Source organism: Drechmeria coniospora, chromosome 03 (genome assembly GCF_001625195.1).
Source record: "Drechmeria coniospora strain ARSEF 6962 chromosome 03, whole genome shotgun sequence".
Taxonomy (NCBI): domain Eukaryota; kingdom Fungi; phylum Ascomycota; class Sordariomycetes; order Hypocreales; family Ophiocordycipitaceae; genus Drechmeria; species Drechmeria coniospora.
In genome coordinates this window covers 6,734,970-6,752,309 of record NC_054391.1, presented here as the reverse complement: position 1 = coordinate 6,752,309, position 17,340 = coordinate 6,734,970, and the positions used below count along the sequence as shown (strand labels likewise).

The 17,340-nt window shown below is 60.7% G+C and overlaps 7 protein-coding genes, 2 non-coding genes and 1 pseudogene across 9 annotated transcripts; 7 read left to right on the top strand and 3 right to left on the bottom strand.

Moving 5' to 3' along the window:
* Positions 1-59: 59 nt before the first annotated feature.
* Positions 60-260, top strand: DCS_07606 (annotated as a pseudogene).
* Positions 261-2,647: 2,387 nt separating this feature from the next.
* DCS_07605 (uncharacterized protein) lies at positions 2,648-3,283 on the bottom strand (the record flags this gene model as incomplete). Its single annotated transcript, XM_040804890.1, has 1 exon — positions 2,648-3,283. The coding sequence occupies one exon, from the start codon at positions 3,281-3,283 to the stop codon at positions 2,648-2,650; it is 636 nt and encodes a 211-aa protein (XP_040654994.1).
* A 138-nt stretch (positions 3,284-3,421) lies between these two features.
* DCS_07604 (uncharacterized protein) lies at positions 3,422-5,215 on the bottom strand (the record flags this gene model as incomplete). The annotated part of the gene is made up of 5 exons (XM_040804889.1): positions 3,422-3,638; positions 3,723-3,842; positions 3,915-4,228; positions 4,306-4,714; positions 5,037-5,215. The coding sequence occupies 5 exons, from the start codon at positions 5,213-5,215 to the stop codon at positions 3,422-3,424; spliced, it is 1,239 nt and encodes a 412-aa protein (XP_040654993.1).
* A 382-nt stretch (positions 5,216-5,597) lies between these two features.
* Positions 5,598-8,406, top strand: DCS_07603 (NAD kinase; the record flags this gene model as incomplete). The annotated part of the gene is made up of 5 exons (XM_040804888.1): positions 5,598-5,625; positions 5,678-5,718; positions 6,205-7,020; positions 7,045-7,897; positions 7,961-8,406. The coding sequence occupies 5 exons, from the start codon at positions 5,598-5,600 to the stop codon at positions 8,404-8,406; spliced, it is 2,184 nt and encodes a 727-aa protein (XP_040654992.1).
* Positions 8,407-8,827: 421 nt separating this feature from the next.
* Positions 8,828-8,908, top strand: DCS_t86. The gene has a single exon. It is a non-coding gene; the product is annotated as a tRNA-Ser (tRNA).
* A 107-nt stretch (positions 8,909-9,015) lies between these two features.
* DCS_t87 lies at positions 9,016-9,096 on the top strand. Its single transcript has one exon. It is a non-coding gene; the product is annotated as a tRNA-Ser (tRNA).
* A 498-nt stretch (positions 9,097-9,594) lies between these two features.
* On the top strand, positions 9,595-10,406 carry DCS_07602 (emopamil binding protein; the record flags this gene model as incomplete). Its single annotated transcript, XM_040804887.1, has 2 exons — positions 9,595-10,014; positions 10,080-10,406. 2 exons carry the CDS (start codon positions 9,595-9,597, stop codon positions 10,404-10,406), a joined length of 747 nt encoding a protein of 248 aa, XP_040654991.1.
* A 328-nt stretch (positions 10,407-10,734) lies between these two features.
* DCS_07601 (glucose repressible protein Grg1) lies at positions 10,735-10,995 on the bottom strand (the record flags this gene model as incomplete). The annotated part of the gene is made up of 2 exons (XM_040804886.1): positions 10,735-10,822; positions 10,874-10,995. The coding sequence occupies 2 exons, from the start codon at positions 10,993-10,995 to the stop codon at positions 10,735-10,737; spliced, it is 210 nt and encodes a 69-aa protein (XP_040654990.1).
* Positions 10,996-13,893: 2,898 nt separating this feature from the next.
* Positions 13,894-14,454, top strand: DCS_07600 (uncharacterized protein; the record flags this gene model as incomplete). The annotated part of the gene is made up of 1 exon (XM_040804885.1): positions 13,894-14,454. One exon carries the CDS (start codon positions 13,894-13,896, stop codon positions 14,452-14,454), a length of 561 nt encoding a protein of 186 aa, XP_040654989.1.
* Positions 14,455-15,017: 563 nt separating this feature from the next.
* Positions 15,018-17,188, top strand: DCS_07599 (uncharacterized protein; the record flags this gene model as incomplete). Its single annotated transcript, XM_040804884.1, has 3 exons — positions 15,018-15,298; positions 15,361-15,964; positions 16,022-17,188. 3 exons carry the CDS (start codon positions 15,018-15,020, stop codon positions 17,186-17,188), a joined length of 2,052 nt encoding a protein of 683 aa, XP_040654988.1.
* Positions 17,189-17,340: the final 152 nt, after the last annotated feature.

Here is a 17,340-nt window from a genome sequence, read left to right as displayed (position 1 = left end):
TCCGCACACGGGGCAGCGCCGTCACCGAGATCGATCAAGTGTGTAGATGACGGTGAAACATGGCAGAGACGTGTCCCACGACCACCGGCAGGGGCCACGCAAGGCAGGCGGGCAGGCAGGATGCGTGGATGGATGCCGTCGCTCGCTCGCCTCTTGATGCGGCAACGTTGTCGACTCTTCTCACGCCTACTACTCCGTACCCGCCTCCGCCTTCCTTGCCCGTCTCCGAATCGCAGCCGTGGCACTTCCGAGGCACGAGGGTGCGTCCGGTCGGCGGCGCCTGGCAACGCTGTTCCGCTTCGGCCGTGATGTGCTGGGCGCTGAACGGCTGATCTCCACCAGCACCCTTCGTTCGGCCGAAACAAGGACGAGCAGGGCCCAACCAAGGCGAGCCCGGCTGGGGCGAGAGATATGGGCCAACACAGGGGGCCCTGCCTCGTCGCCGATGCGGGAGGGTGACACGGCGCAGTGGCTGGCCGGTGGGCGTAGACACCCACTCCCGCTAGCAGCGAGCTCGACGTCGTGAATCCCTCAGCGCCGAGCACTAATGGCTAATACCGCGCACGTACCAGCACTATTTGCTGACCACTACTGCATATTAGTACCTGCCTCGTTCGATACTAGTACATGCTTGGAACCAAGCGAAAGGTAGTGCAGTGTACTCGTACGTTGCGGCGGCCGCAAGGTACGGAGACCTCAGGGATACTGTGTGCTAGTACTCCGTAGCAGGAGCCACAACAACTAGTGCTCCGTGCTACCAAAGGCAACTACTAGGTCTTTGGCATGAGGCACTCGCGAGCACTGCTCATCTTGGTGCTGTACATGCAATGCCGGTATGGTAGGAGTACAGTAGGGAGTAGTGAACCTGGGCGGCAGCAGCACAGAGTACTTGCACAGCAAGTAAGTACAGTACATGGACTGCGGAGTAGGGGTAACAGAGCTGCACAGCGGCGGTAATGATCGGTATACTGCCAAGCCAGAGGTTCCACCCGTACGACCACAGCTCACCGACGAGACATGGCAGCACCCTTGTGGGACTTGCGCCTGTGTGCCCTTGAGACGCTGAAGGCGGGAGGAATGCACGGATGGGCGTTGCTTCATTACGAGGATTCCGCTCTGTGCGGCGCCGACTGATCGTCATGGGGCTCGTCCACTGGACATGACACTACTAGGTAGGTAATACGCTTGCGCAGGCGCATGCACTGTAGGAGTGCTGTACCAGGTATGCACGTAGGTACACCACCTACAGTAGGAGTAGAAGTAGACGGATACTAGGCAATACCCACTAGAGGTACCTAGTAGGCAATACGGCAGTAAGGAGTACTCGTACTGTAATATTACCTAGAAACCAAGTACGGCGACCCCTCGCACCGTGTCACCCGCCGCATTCAACCTTTGCCACGAGCCATGGGCGCCTGTGCTTCGTGCGCCTGCCGTGATGCAAGCACCAGCAGGAGCCCCCCGCATGGAGCGGAAGCTGCGACCGTGACAGACTGGCAGGAGCAGCCTCCATGAGTTGAACCGTGAGCGTTCCTGCCCCTTGAATCCTCCCTTCCCTCCCTCCGTTCCATTCACCACCACCACCATCATCATCATCATCATCTCTTCATTATTGCCGCAACGGAACCTTGCCACTGCTACCTCGAAATGCCACCATCCGTGGGAGAGGGCCAGTGACGATCGGGGGCGTGAGGGGGAGTGGGAGCAGGCGTGAGGTGGAAAGACCCTTTCTTTCCTAATCTGATGGCGCAGATCCGCGCAGGCTGCCCTTTCGACAAGGTTCAGCCCCAAGAGGCGCTTCCCCGGAAACAAGTCGCACCCCCTGGCCGCTTCACTCCGTCCGGCACGCCTCGGCACCCGTTCGTGTGACAGGTCCGCTGCAGGCCCTTCTCTACGGCGACGCCCCTCCATCAGGCCTCGACGAGGAGGAGAATCAACGACGGCTCAAACGGGCGATTCGACGCCGACGACGAAGACATGTGCGGCGGCACCAACGTGCAGGCACCACCCGGGGACGCGCCAACCAGTCACCCTTGGAGCACCGTGGTCCGAAACCCAGGGGTGCGATGATCTGGCGAGGACGACGAGGCAACCCTGCGCGTGCTCGGTACCGTCAGGATCACCATCCGGGAACGAGGGCGAACGAGCAGGAGGCCGAGGCAGGAGGCCGAGGCAGGAGGCCGAGGTGTGAGCCCCAACTCGTCCGGACCGTACGGGGCACGCCTGCTCCTGCGTACCGAAATCCGAGGCTTGTGACACCATGACCTATCGACTCGGGTCGCAAGCAGAGGCAAAGTCTCGCAGACGCTTCGGGCGTGCCAGGGCTTGCCTCATTGCATTGCGCCTCTGGCTGCCGTGGCTCGGGCACGTTCAAGCACACGCACGGCGTGTTTGCGAGTACAACGTACGTGGCTCGGTGGCGCAGAAGTGGTGTCGCTTCTCCGCGACGCACTCCGTCGTGCCAGCGTGCGCGAGAACCGAGGCATGACGCGGAACCTTGCCTTGGACGTCCGCGGCACACGTACGTGCGAGCACACACATCGCGCGCATTGTTCGTGAATGCGTACGGGTGCTCGTCCTTGCACGGGTGCACGAGACGGGGAGTGCGAGGAGGAATACCTGCATCCCACCCTGGATCTCATGGATATCAGACAGGTGCGGCTGCATCGAGGGCACGGCCGCGGCGACTCTGATTGGCTGCTCGCTCGGCCCAGACGGAAGCGCTGCAGCCTGTCGGTGGTGGTTGCGCCGCTTGGTTGGCGGCAGCCTGGCCATGCCACGACGAGTCGTTGGCATGCCGTCCGCTGCTTGCCATGCCGCCGACGGCAGCTTCGACATGATCAGCCAGAGACGGATCCGCCGTCCTCTCGTCCGGGAGGTGCCACAGCCGCGCCGTGCGGGTGAGTGTCCGAGTTCGCAAATGCCTCCCACTAGTACGGATCGCCGCTACGAGGAGGTGCATTTCACCGCCTGTCATGGCGTCTCGACCCTGCACGCCGGCCGCCGCATCATCATCCGTGGCAGAGGGCGAGACGAAGGGAAGGTGGTGTGGTGGCACATGGACACTGGCATGGACGCCGGGCGTCGCCGGCAAAAAGCACACAGGGACGCTTCCGGTGCACGTGCGCCATATGGGCATACACCGTTCATTGCCGTGCGAGTCCGAGTGCGCGCACCTATGCTGGAACATGGACCATCGGTCAAAGGCACCCGGACACCTGACGGCGGCAGCCTGCTTCTCGTCTCGCCCCGCCCACAAGAGCTCGGACGTCGCGGCGGGCATCGCGAGCGAGTGAGCGAGCGAGGAGCATCGGCCCTCCATCCGCGCATGCCTTGGACCACGCCGACCATCTCGGCCCATCGGACGGAGACGGTGAGGGGGAGGGGAGAGGGAAGAGGGGAGGGAGGGGGGGGTTCGGCCTCAGGGGGCTTGTTTGCTCCTGGCATGCTCGGCGACGCTGTTGCCGTGACGAGCCGGCCACACGTCGGCCGCGAGCCCCCCGAATCCCTCGCGCTGCACCTTGAGGGTGGCAAGGTCGACGGCAAACCGCAGGCTCCGCTCGACGTCCCACGATCCTGCCTGGCTGGTCAGGCCGTACAGCATTCCGGCGACCAAGGTGTCGCCGGCGCCGATCGAGCTGCCGTCGTCCCGTCGTGAGCACAACGGCAACGACGACTCTGGATCAGGGGGCCCCGAGCCTTCTGCTCGACGCCAGACTTACTCGACGACTGGAATTCCTCCCGGCCGAGTCTCGACGGGGCAGCGGATGTACTCGCAGCTTCCCCGCGACCGAGACAGCGCCGCGGCGCCCTCGGCACCCCAAGCGCACAGCCCCAGGGACCTGCGCAGTCAACACATCTCGGTCAGCGACTGGGCCGCGAGCCGCCAGGAGGGGAGGGGTTCGCCTTCTGACTCTTGTCGTCGATGTTCGTTTCTGAGACAGGCCTCGGGGGATTGGTGGCCGCGGCTCTGCATCATGGTGCGCGCGGCGTCCGTCAGCGAGACGTGATGGCCACCGGTCGGCCGTCGAGCCACGCGGCGGCGACGTGCGTTGCCTTCATCACTCACCTCTGCCCAGGCGCGGGAGTAGAAGACGACATCGGCCTCGGCGGCCAGCTCGGCGAGCCCGACGCGGCCCGGCTTCTCCACCTCGACGCTGATGCTGGCTGAGGGCAACGTTTTGCGAAGCGTCTCGATGCACCGCAGCGTCGTTTCCGGCATTCGGCCCTGCCGTGGCACGCGTCGGAGGTCAGATCGCCTGGCGAAAAGGACAAGGAACGGCGCGCGCTCGGGAGTCGCCTCACCTCAAAGTGCCACCAGGTGTCCTGGTCGGCGCGGAAGCCGTGCGCGACGGCTTCGAACTCGCCGACGGTCATCTCCGGCAGCTCGTTGTAGTTGACGATGGTGCGGCTGCCGGTTCGGGCGCTCCGGATGATGTGGCTGCTGGCGGCTTCGGCGTGGCCCTGGCGGTGCAGGCAGTGCCCAAAGTCGACGGCGCTGTCGTCGCCGAAGGAGGCCATGACCAGCCGCGTCGCGGGAGAGGACTCGTCGGGGAGGCACGTCACCAGGTAGGGGCGAACGTCGTGGTGGCGGTCGCGGCCTGCCCTGAGCAGCTGCTGGAGAACCTCGAGCGAGTTGGGGCAGTTTCCCCCGCGCCGAACCTGCAGGCTGGTCGCCCGCAGCTTGTCATCCTCGTCCGGGTAGCGAGGAACACTGCCATCGGGTCAGGAGCAAAGTACAATGCGGTTCGAGGCTTGCGCGGCGGAAACACGCATCGGCGCACGTCGCGAGGGGGAAGGGACGCTTTCCTCAGGATGGTGTCGATGTAGCAAGCGCCGACGAGGATGAGATGCTTCATGCTGGCGCAATGTCACCTTGCCGCGGTGTGCGGGATGGACGCGTGCGGATGGGCTCTTCGGTTGGACGGCGGCAGCCCAGGGGAAGCATGATGGCAGCGACCCTGGGAATGGAGAGGAAGATGGATGGATGGATGGCTGGATGACACCCTCCGAGCGGGGTCGAGCCGCCGCTGCACCTGGTGCTTTCCGATGCGATGCCACCCATCGGTCGGCTGCTGGTTGCCCGACAGGCGACCGGACGAGCCCGTCGCAGCTCCGGGCAGCTCCGGGCAGCTCCGGGCAAGGGTGATGCGGCGGTGACGCTCGAGGTGCCGCCATCGTTGTCGGAGGCGGCGTCCATCCATCCGTGCAGCATGGGGATCGAGTGTGCTGGAGCGCAGCGGTGCTACAGGGTAGGCAAGACACGCCTGTTTCCACGCACGCCCATTCATTCCCTTTGGCAGCCGAGGACCAAGGTTGTGGTTCAAAGGAACGTTCGTCCGACCGCCATGCTTATGCTCTTGCCCTACTCGTAGCCGTGTAGTTGACCCTCGTCCTGCACGGTGAACAACTCATGGCCGGGGATGGTTGCTGAGCTGCAAATGGAGGCGAGCAGGACTCCTTTCAGACTTGGGTACAACTGAGTGCCTGTTCCGATGACAACGTTGCAAAGTCTCCCATTTCAGAACGACGCCCCCCGTATGCACCACGGGTCAGCCACGGAGGCAACTCTCCTCGACGGCTTCCATCACACCAACATGTTGTACGCTGAACAGACCCCAGGTTGTGTGAAGCATCGAGAAGAATGATGAGCTCATCAAGGCGGACTGCACAATAGGTGAGTACAGTGGTGCTGGACAGCGCACCTCTACAGTACATGTATGTACTATACTTGCAGTATAATACTGTACTGGCAAGCAGCTGCGGCTAATATTACCACCGAGTACCTAGTACCTAGGTAGTAGTATTCATGCTCTATACCGTTACCTGTATTTTACTTGAACATGCCTTGGAGGTGTGCAGTTCTAGGTTATTGGTGGGGGAGCTGGGCGGCGGTAGCATCCCAGTAGGCACCTGTAACCAACCGCTCCCACTATAACTGCTAGGTACTGCACGTGCACAGCAATCAGGTGCACTAATCGTGTTGCACTGGGCAGCTGGTCCGAGTACGGACGGAGCACAGCAAGTGCCACTCCCATTAGGTTGGCACCAATACCGCAAAAGGCTCAGGCACGCCGTGCCAACGGACACGATAGCAGGGTACCTCCCAGGAACACGCCCTGCGCAAGGTGCGATGCAGCGCAAACTCTATATCGCGAGTACCGCGACGGTACCCAGCTAGCTATCCGTGCACGCCTGGACTAGGCGCCCATTGTGCCCGTCGTCTCCGGCACTCGACGACTGCGTCCAACCTCAGTCAACCCACCGGCCAAGTTGACGTCCAAGTGCAGGCGATTTGCGGACGAATCGCAGACACCGGCCGACTCGGATCACGTAGCCGGCGAATGCAGCGAAGCGCAAGGAAGACGAACAGAGAAGCCGGCCGCATCGTGCCGGGAAGCGGGTGCCGGCTCCATTACATCACCACCTTCGTCGACGACGTCGCCCCGCCTCGAGGTTGAGAGATCGACGTCGACGGCGGCCCCATCCCCGTCTCACGCGCCTGCCCGTCCCGCCGCGGCGATGGGACAAGCAGAAGCCGGGTCGGGCGAGGAAACCGGCGTCGAGGGCACCTCTGCCGTCCCCGGCGGATGCTCCTGCGACAGCGACGAGGACTGCAACGCCGTCGAGGTGACCTTCGACCCGGGCAACCCCTACCGCCGCAAGAGCTCGCTCGTTTCGTCCGAGGCGACGGTGCCCTTCGTCCGCGGCGTCGGCCGCCGCGACCAGTGCATCGTCCACCAGTTTCTCGACTCGCAGCGCCGCGCGAACAAGGCGGTGGCCGGCGAGCTCGACGGCCCCCAGTTCCGTGCCCACCCGGCCTACTCGAGACCGCGCAGCCGGGAGGGTGAGCCCGACGGTGCCGTCGACGACGCGAGCCGAAAGGAGCCCGCCGCCTCGGCCCGACCCGGGAATGTGCGGCGCAAATCCCGCGCCGTCCTCGAGCCCGGCACCCTCGACGGCGGCGGCGACGTCGGCCAGCCCGACCAGCTTGTCTGGACGCGCGAGATGACCAAGCCCGTGTCGGAGACGGACCTGACGCAGCAGCAGAACGAAGACATCCGCAGCCGGATGCTGACCAAGAAGCAGCTCAGCGACATGGCCTGGGGCGTGCGCGAGCTGAGCCGGCGGCTGAGCAGCATGCGCATACGCATCCGCGTCCGGACCATCTTCCTGCTCTCCAAGGTCTACGACCAGGACCTCATCCCCAAGACGAGGGACCTCACGCGCTGGCTGCTGGGCAAGGACCGGGACGTGCAGTACACCGTCTACGTCCAGGACAAGCTCAGGGCGAACAAGAAGTTCGACGCCGGCCAGCTGCTCGACGACCTGGCCGCGAGCCACGCGGGCGAGGGCGGCGACGTCGAGGCCGCCCGCGCCGCCGTCTCCCACCGCCTGCGCTACTGGGACGAGCCCATGTGCAAGGCGCGGCCGCACACCTTCGACTTCGTCATCACCCTCGGCGGCGACGGCACCGTCCTCTACGCGAGCTGGCTCTTCCAGCGCATCGTCCCGCCCGTCCTGAGCTTCGCCCTGGGGAGCCTCGGCTTCATGACCAAGTTCGACTTTGACGATCACGAGCGGATCCTGAGCGCCGCCATGAGCAAGGGCGTCACCGTGAGCCTGCGCCTGCGCTTCGAGGGCACCGTCATGCGGAGCATCCGGAGGAAGAGTTCCCGCAAGAGCTCGCAGAAAAGCTCGGGCAAGAGCTCCGACAGGAGCTTCGACGGCGCCGGCGCCGCTGCCGACGAGGACGAGGACGACGAGGACGACGAAACCGCGAGAGACCTGGTCGAGGAGCTCATCGGCGTCGAGAGCGAGGACGACCACACTCACCGGCCCGACGGGACGTACGAGATCTTGAACGAGATCGTCGTCGATCGTGGGCCGAACCCCAGTGAGTTGCCGTGCCGGCCGAGAGGCGATGCCTGATGGCGAGGCGTGACTGACGTCCGGCGAGCCATGTCGTACACGGAAATCTTCGGCGACGACGAGCACTTCACCTCGGTCCTGGCCGACGGCATCTGCGTCTCGACGCCGACGGGCTCGACGGCCTACAACCTCGCCGCGGGCGGGTCCCTGTGCCACCCGGAGAACCCGGTGATGCTCGTGACGTCCATCTGCGCCCACACGCTATCGTTCCGGCCCATCATACTGCCCGACACCATCGTTCTGCGCGTCGGCGTGCCGTACGACGCCCGGACGGCCTCCTGGGCGAGCTTCGACGGCCGCGAGCGCGTCGAGCTGCGGCCGGGCGACTACGTGACCATCAGCGCGAGCAGGTACCCCTTTGCCTCGGTCCAGGCCGAGGGTCGCCGTAGCGAGGACTGGGTGAACAGCATCAGCGGCAAGTTGGGATGGAATACGAGGCAGAAGCAGAAAGAGTACAAGGAGTGGGACGGGTAGGCAGCGAATCTGAACGTGGAGCTCCGCCCGTCTCCAAGCGCCGCGCCTGCTCTTCGGTTGACCGCCATGACAGACGCTCTCCGATGGCTAGGACGCGGCGAGGGCGGAAGCAGTTGCGACGACAACTCTGCACCGTTGTACGACATGGTTGTTGCCCCTTGATGGAAGGGTCGAGTATCCGAGTAGGCGGGACATGAACATGAACTTTGAACGAACCTTGCACCACCGCTTCGTGCCTTTCAGGAGGTCGGAACATAGACAAGGGTTGCTTCAAGACTTTGAAATTCCGCATCATGCGTTGCACCCGCCATCAATGGCAATGATGAAGCGGCACGGCGTGGGTGCTCTTCATGGTATTTGTGATCAAGGTCCTCTATAGGTTGTAATAAATCACAATATGGCAAGTTCCTCGAGGACAAAAGGCAGAGTGCCTGAGTGGTTAAAGGGTATGACTAGAAATCATATGGGTTCGCCCTCGCAGGTTCGAATCCTGTCTCTGTCGATCTTCATTTTTTAGCGCTAGTTCTGCGCATGTTTTTTTGGTTTCCCACCTCCTTGCTTTCTCCTCTTTTGAGCTTCTTTGGATCGCCAAATCCATGTCCATTAGCTGGCAGAGTGCCTGAGTGGTTAAAGGGTATGACTAGAAATCATATGGGTTCGCCCTCGCAGGTTCGAATCCTGTCTCTGTCGTGGATTTATTTTTGATCCTGGTCCCTGGTTACTGTTGTCGGTTTTATTTTGCCAGTGGAATTTTGGCATACTTGTACTCTGAACGCATTCCTGACAATAAGGAGAATGCAGCCTGCATCTGTGTGCTTAAGTAGGGCGAGAGGAAAATTGGGCTCCGTACGGAGTAAAGATGGCGGAATTGTACTCCGTACTGTAAACCCTTTCCTGTGCACAGACCATCGACCTCTTCTTGCGCGACTACCTCCTACAGTGAGTGTACTTACAAGCAAGTATAGTATAGTACTTAAGTAAGTACGTGTGCACGGAGTACTCCGTACGCGGCACACTGATTACATACTGTACGATAATTATCTGCATGGCATGCCAGTAAGTACGTAGTTTTGCTCGCAAGGCTCCTCGTTCCTTTTCGCCGTGCTCGACTTTGTTCATCCCCAATTCTCTCACGCCTCACTTTGGGCGAAAATTGGCTATTCCATTGCTCGCCTGCCGACAAACATCATGGCCGTCGATGCCGATTTCTCGTCCCTGCCCCCGGATCTGTTTGACACGACGACCATCATCTCGCTCCTCTTCACCGTCGTCATCGTCGTCGCCGCCTATGCCGTCTCCCGCGTCGTCCTCTCGCCATCGACCTCGACGAGCCTGCGCTTCCTCTTCATCTGGCACCTCGCCGATGCGTTGTGTCATTTCCTCCTCGAGGGAAGCTTCCTCTACCACTGCTTCTTCTCCTACATTGTCCCCGCCGAGGTCGGTGGCGGCGTCGTTCCTGACGTCGCCGGCCTCTATCCGACGCCGTACAACTTTCTCGGTCACGAGGACCGGCGGATATACGGCCCGCAGGCGGGCGGGAGCAACCCCTTCGCGCAGCTGTGGATGGTGTACGCCAGGGCCGATCGGCGATGGGCCGGCGCTGATTTGGTATGCTACTGGCGTGCCAACTTTGGGAATGGCGGAGCCACGGTGCTGACTGACAAACCACGCAGGGGGTGATTTGCCTGGAGCTGCTCACCGTCTTCTTCGACGGCCCGCTGGCCGTCTTTATCTGCTACCTGATTGCCAACAACAATCCCAAGGCGAGCGTCTGGATGATTGTGCTCGCCACCTGCGAGCTCTACGGCGGCTTTATGACATTCTGCCCCGAGTGGCTCACCGGCAACATCAACCTCGACGGCAGCAACTTCATGTACATGTGGGTGTACCTCGTCTTCTTCAACATGCTGTGGGTATTCATCCCGCTCTACGCCATCTGGCACTCGTTCAACGACATCTGCCATGCGTTTGCGGTGCGTGCGGCCAAGAAAAACCTGTAACGACGCCGTATCTCCGCCTGTCGACACCACAACGCATCGACTGGATCATGATCGGCGGGGGGGCGAAGCGCAGGACGACTCCTTGTCGGCGATGTCATTTTTCTTCACGAGCGAATGCAATGCATTCGCGACCAACGATGACAAACGTCACGGCGGTTTGAAATGCAGAAAGTGAGAATGATGCATTCGATATATACCAACGGGTGTCCAGGCGCTTGCCGTCGCAAGCCAACTGCATGCTCGCCGTCTACAAGCCTGCCTCGACTCGAGACAGCCGACGGCGGTTGCCATGCAGCCTTATGGCGTGCTCGTGAAAACGAAAGCCGGCTCAAATCTGCTGCTTGTGGGCTTCCGCCTTGGCATCATGCTTGTTCTCGTTGAATTTGTCGCCGAGAGCATCCTTGGCGGCCGAGGCACTTTGATGAGTTAGCGGGCGGCTGTGACCGAGGCTGAGGAGCTCGACCTACCGAGTGCCAATGGGGGCGTTGTTATCCTTGGCGACCTCCTTGTTGGCGTCCTTGGACACGCCATGCATGGCTTGCTTGGCGCTCTCCGAGATGTAGTTGGCACCCTGCTTGATAGAGTCCATGGCGATGGCGATGGTTGTGATTGTTTGGTTAAATTTGGTGGGATGGCAAAATTTCTTCCGTCGTGAACTGGATGATGAATCTGCGGATGAGAAAGAAAATCCTGATGACGGTACGCGGCCGGGCGGGTTTTATAAGACTTCTTGGGTCGTTCTCGCAAGCGGGTCGTACCGTCGCTTGATTCGCGTGCTGCTCGAGAGAAGGCGGAAAGGCGACTGTCATGGGAGACATGTGAAGGTTCTGCCATGTCGTCATCGGACGTTGTCATCCGGCGTGGCTACTGGGGGTGGCCATCGACCTCCTCGAGTCGGGGATTTAGCTCCGGTCCGGTGATGAATTGACGACATCGGCACGGAGGGTAGCGGTCGACGGAGTGTTTGGGCGGAGTGTTTTGGTGCCGGGCCCACACGACCTCCCAACAATGGCAACGGAGGGGGTGGTAGCTCGTATCGATAAGAGACCACGATGACGTCAACGGCTCAAGGAACAAGCCGCTGGGGGTGATTACGACATTTCACATGAGAGGAAGGCGCAACCAGCGGGCGAGAACGTGGGCTCCACTGGCTGATTGATGGGCAAGAGGTGTAACCTTTATTGCGGATTTGCTTGCGGGTTTGCTTGTCAGTTGTGCAGAATGCGTGACACATGTTGGCATCCCTTGCGTTTCTTTCGTGGGATTCCGTCGTCATCAGGAGCTAGCAGCTGGACATCGGTGACGGGTAGCAAGTGAGGCGGATTCTGGGTTCCCCTGCCAGCCTCACAGGAATGCATGGTGGTGACAATTACGTTCGTGTACTCCGTACGTGCAAGCAAGTAGGTGTATGCACTCTGTACATGTATTGCGTGCCCTTGATGTACAAAGCACTTGTACTCTCACAACACGACAGGGGCGTTGGTTGGGAGGTTACGGAGGCATTACATGTAATTACCAAAAGTTCCCATGTCCATGACGCGCAGTTGCCAGCCGCACTTTGCTTTCCGGGGACGTGACTCCATAATTAGACCGCAATGGACACAACGGTAGCCGTCATGCTTCTGCTGCGTGGCTGGTGGTCGCCGTGTCCGCGTCATCCAGGCCTGTCCGGCATTGTACCGTGGGCGCAGTACTGCTTCCCTTCTCTCTCACGGGGATCCGCTGTGCCCATGACGCGTTCGCTCTGGTGTGGCTCTCCATCGTATGCACCGAGTAAATGCGTGAGGAAGAAAGGCCAGAAGAGGAGCCGGTGGTGATGGATCATGGACAAGTCCCTGTACTCGTACCCCTTTGCGGATGGTACGGTGCCAGGAGGGTGTGTGGGTTGGTTGCCAGCGTCCGTCGCGGCTCCCCTGCAGTGATGCCGCCTACTGCGTGTGCTAGCACTCATACTGTACATGAAAGAACAGCGCGTTGGATGGTGAATGTTGTCAGTGAGTAGCGGCGGTGGTTGCTCGGACGAGGGTGAAAGCATCGTGGCAACCATCAGCCTAGCACTCCACCTTGCAGAAATGGACATGCTCACTATTTGCAGAGACCTGCAACTGCGGAGTATTACTGTACGGAGTAATTACAGCAGAATCTGATGCAGGTGTACGGAGTCTGTGCACATACGCGGTAGTTGCATGGAACAAGTACTTAGGTGTGCGAGGGTGTCCAGGGAGCCCCTGCTGCCACCTCTCCATCGGGCTCGGCGATCGAAGTTTCGAATCCTGCTCGATCTCGATCTGGTCTCGCGAGGTGCACGAGGCGCGACTCGTAGGTACACCGAAGAGCACAACGACGGGACGCCCCGGCTGCCGAGTCTCGAGGGCAAACCGGTTAGGCGGGTGGGAGGGCGACGAGAACGAGGTTTGTTCGTTCGACTAGCGTTGGACGAGCGTCCGAGGAGCCGTAGCAGGCTACCCTGGTTGGGCGACGAGCGAGCGAGCCTCTCCCGGGGACAAAGTTGCCAATCCTGATGAGGCTGGGAGGAGGGAGGGCCAGGGATTTTTGACACTTGCCACGCTTCATCGCGACAAAGGTTCACAGGACAAAAAAGCATCGCCTGCATGACCAGCGGACAGGCTATTGGCAGGGAGGTCTGTGTGTCCGCATCGTACCGCCGAGTCCGAAAGACGAGGGGTTGGCCATGCTGCGACGGCAGAACGAAGAAAGACGAATGGAAAATGGGGCATCGAGACGCCAACGTGGGTGTGTTTGGCAAAAAGTGAAGCCATCAACGAGGAGTGAACGAGCGTACGGTGGTGCGCTGTGCCTCCCCCCTTACATACTTGTACGCGAGTATGTAATAATGCAAGTACTTACCTGCCTCATACGGCAAGTCATGGAAGGTTGCCAAAATTAGTACTTGTACAAGTATTTGTAATACTATGTATTGTATGTACATGTAAGTAGTTGTAAGGAGGTGAGTGAGTACCTGGTATGGGTACGGTGGTGGAAATAATACCAAACGAGTTGCACATCAAACGTCCAGGCGCCAAAGAATGCACGATAGCTGCCCCAGGTGTCAAATCGAAGAGTCTGCTTCCAACGTATGCTGAGCATCGCACCCCTTGGTGCAGTGTACCTCTCAACCGAGCCATCGACGCGTCTCGTCTCGAGCTCCATCCGTCTCTGCCTTCGCGATACGAAATAAAAAAAAATATGAAAAATAACAAAGAATGAGAAAAGGACGAGCAAAGGTGACGATGGCCACCTCGTCGTCGGGAGCCGTTTCAACCCTCAACCCCCACACACCCATCCTCCCGTCTTCTCTGACAATGTTGCTTTTTAGACACCAGCGTGCATGGTGCGCAGCTCTTGGCCTGGCCTCCTACTTTCCCCCTTCCTGCCTCCTCCTTGACGTCCGCCTCCGCCTCCGCTTCGTCGAAACCTCCCAGTGTTCCATCAGTGCCTCAGGCCACGGCCCGGTTCGCCACGGGCCATGGCGGCACCCACCCACAACCGCCATTCTCATCGATTCCATCGATTCCATCGCCTCGCCTTGCCTCGCCTCGCCTCGCCCCGTCCTCGCCGCCTCTACTCCTGCCGCCGAGTGCCGCGGCGCGACTCGGCATTGACGCCGTGCAGGGAACAATGTGGCATTGCATGGGCAGACCGTGGCAGCAGCCAGCTCCTCGGCTCGCCATCGGCCGACCCACCCTTCCATTTATTGACCCAGTTGCTCATGGATCTTGAAATAGCCATGCAAAGATCCCATGTCGAGCCCGTGAGCCCGATTCCGGCGAATCGAGAGGGACCCCCAGCGTCCGTCCCTTTGCGAGTGCTAGTCGCCACCCGAGTCGCTTCCCGAAAGTCCCTCGGCCGGACACCAAACCCCCTCCCGTCGTCGCCGTCTGCCATTGCTGAGAGAGTCGCCCGCGACGGTCGACACCCTCCTGCCGCTCCCCCCTCCCTCTCGAGAGCAGGGAAGGGCGGAGGCGGAGATATTCGGCCTGCTGCCTCGCCACCCTTCGTCCGCCCGGACTCGGGGCTGCCAGTCTGACGACCATGGCCTGACCCCGGTCCAACCCTATCCTTCTTGGCAGGCCTAATGCTCGCTCGTGTTTTTCAACCCTCATGCGCCTCATGCACCTCATGCGCTGCCCTTTGCCGTCGAGAGACGCGTGCCATTCTTCCGCCAACTCCGAACTCTCGCACTTGCTTTGTTTCCGATTGTCCCCTACTTCGACCCCTCCACTGGCCCATCGCTCCACCCGCCTCCCCCGTCACCATCAAGAACCCTCAACGGCCGAACGCACGGATCAAAGTCCCGTTTTGTCCTTGCTCGACGCCAGCCAGAACCGCAGGCCCTGCTTCCCCAGATAATGGCTTCGGAGCCTTTGCTCTCGGAACGAAGCCTCTCCTGCCCCGTCGTCCTCCGCAACCAGCAGCAACATCCGACTCATCGTTGACGGATAGATCGACTAGTCTACCTCGCCAGCGTCTGCCCGCGTCCGTCGAATGGAGGGTTGACGACGGTATCTGACATCCGGTCCGGCCCCGACAGAGGCTTCGTGCCGCCTGGCTCGCTCACCTCCCGATCAAGCTTCGTGAACGGATGCGAGGATGGATGGCCTTGCCCGCCATTGGGTCAACCTTTGGCCAGTGACTGATCTGTGGTTGAGGGCCGTGGACCTGGCGCCGCTCTCGTCCGATGGCTTCGACTTTCGCTCCAACACAACCTCGGCCATGGTGAACGAGCTCAAGTTCGCGGCCTCCAAGTCCGTCAGGACCTCGTTCCTCATTCTCGCCAGCTTCAACGCCGTGGCCGGCGCCGCGCTGGCTTTCGCCATAGCCTGGGACGGCTACTCGGGCCTGAGGAGGGCGAAACCCTCGTTCAGGCTGAGGTGACTCGCTCCCGGATGCTGCTCTGTGCATCATTTGCTGATCATCTCCCCCCCCCCTCAAGATCGTCACCCCTCAGCGTCGTTGGCCCGACGGAGACCTTTCCCTTTATTCTCGCTTGTGCCATCGTCATCCAGGCCATCATATTTGCCGCCGCCCAATCCAAAGGCCTGCAGTCGCTCCTTCTTTTGGGATGCGGGCCCGTCTCCCAAGCCATGCTGCCAGGTGAGTTCACCAGTCTCTCCCCTAGGCCTTCCCGGCCGAGCAGAAATTGCATGCTCATCAACGCAGCCATCTTCATTGTACCTTTTACGCAACTGGTATTTGGCCTGGAAACGATGCAGCGCGCCTTTCGCCCATTTCCCTTTCCCGAGAGGCTCAAGTGGACAGTCCCGACCTGCCTGGCCATCACAGGCCTGGGCCTGATACTGGCATCCGCCGTCGCTCAGGTGGAAAAGCCGCCCAATTTCTGCTTCGGCTCCCTTTTTTGGCTGCTGCAGCGTTGGACTCTTGGCGTCTTCGCCCTTCTCACCGCCATCTCCGCCTGCCTGCTCATCGGAAGCGTCGTCATTTTCACTCGACTCTGCCGCACCGGCGACATCGCCGAGGAGCAAAGGACCTCGGCCTCATGGATGGCCTGTTACATGGTCTTGGCCGCCGTCACCTTGGTGAGTTTCGGGATTCTCGCTTAGATCATTGTACCCTCGCTCATCCTGCGTCCCCAGGCAATCATCGCCCCCTTTTTTTGGAGCATTCACCCGGATGCATCAGCGACGATGAAGGAGCAGCAAGGCCAGCTGGGCATGGCTGCCGTCGTTTCCGCGAACCTTTCCGGTCTGACTTCCGGCGGTCTGTACATTCTTCTTCGATCGACAGGCCTCGGTAGCATCGGTCCCAGCGGCTATTCCGAGTTCGATAGGCAGCTGTCCAGGAGGGGAAAACGGCCGTCTACCACGGGCAACACCATCAACTACATCTACACGAAACAGATGGAGCAGCCGGTATCGCCTATGAGGATGGGCCAAGACTGGGTAGACCTTGTGGACGACGAGGAGAAGTCGACGGAAAGCCTGCCAGCAACGCCGGCCAGCCATGGCCCGGATCTTGGATCGGCCGTGGCGAGCACGTATCCCACCTCACCCCCCTCCAAAGCGCCCGATGCGGACGTCGTCTCACCCACGACAGGTCGGACACGAAAGCCTAGCGTTCGCAGGAACTCGTACAGCATTTTCCCTTCCGCCCATGATCCCAAGCCGACATTGGTTCTCCCACCAGCCGTGTACAACCCGAAAGTGAAGCCGTCGAACGAGCCGCTCGATATTTTTTCTGTCAGCGACTTGATGCCACCTCCAATGATCCGGACTTCTCGTCATCTTCGCAACACGTCACTGGTCTCGACGGCAACGGTCCAGATCGGGTTGCGCGTGTCGAATCTTGATGACATGCCCCCCGTCACCTCCTACTACGAAGCACCGTATCCGTATCCCCGACCCGAAACACCATATCCCCGACCCGAAACACCGTATCCCCGGGAATCCAAGTTTCCGGAGACGCTTGGACTGGCCATTTCCACGGATGCAGTATCCGCGTCACCACCACCACCGTCCGTTGGTACTGCCAAAGGCGTTGCTGGACCCGCCGAAAAGCAGCTCCCGCCCGTTCCCCTGAAAATTGAGAAGAAGAACAGCAGAAGGGGGTTGAATGAAAGGATGGAAGAGGAGGAGATGAGACTTGGCCCATCCGTGTATAGTCCTCCACCGCAAACGTCGAAGCTGTCCAGGAAAGGCACGGTAAACACCAGCCCGCGCGGCTCGCCAACTAGGGCGCCGCCTCCGGGCCCCATCGGGAGTGAACAGGGCCGAACGAGAGTGCAGTCGGTGGAGTGGATTTGACATCGTCTTCCAATCGATGCTGCCATGGGGCGATTCGCACGTGGGCTTGTGAGCAATCGGAGTTGATGCATTCCTCGGCTGCGGGCTCCTTCTTTTTCGTCATCCCTTGGTAGAGAGTGTCCTGGGATGAGTGCCATGACTCGGGTGGGTTC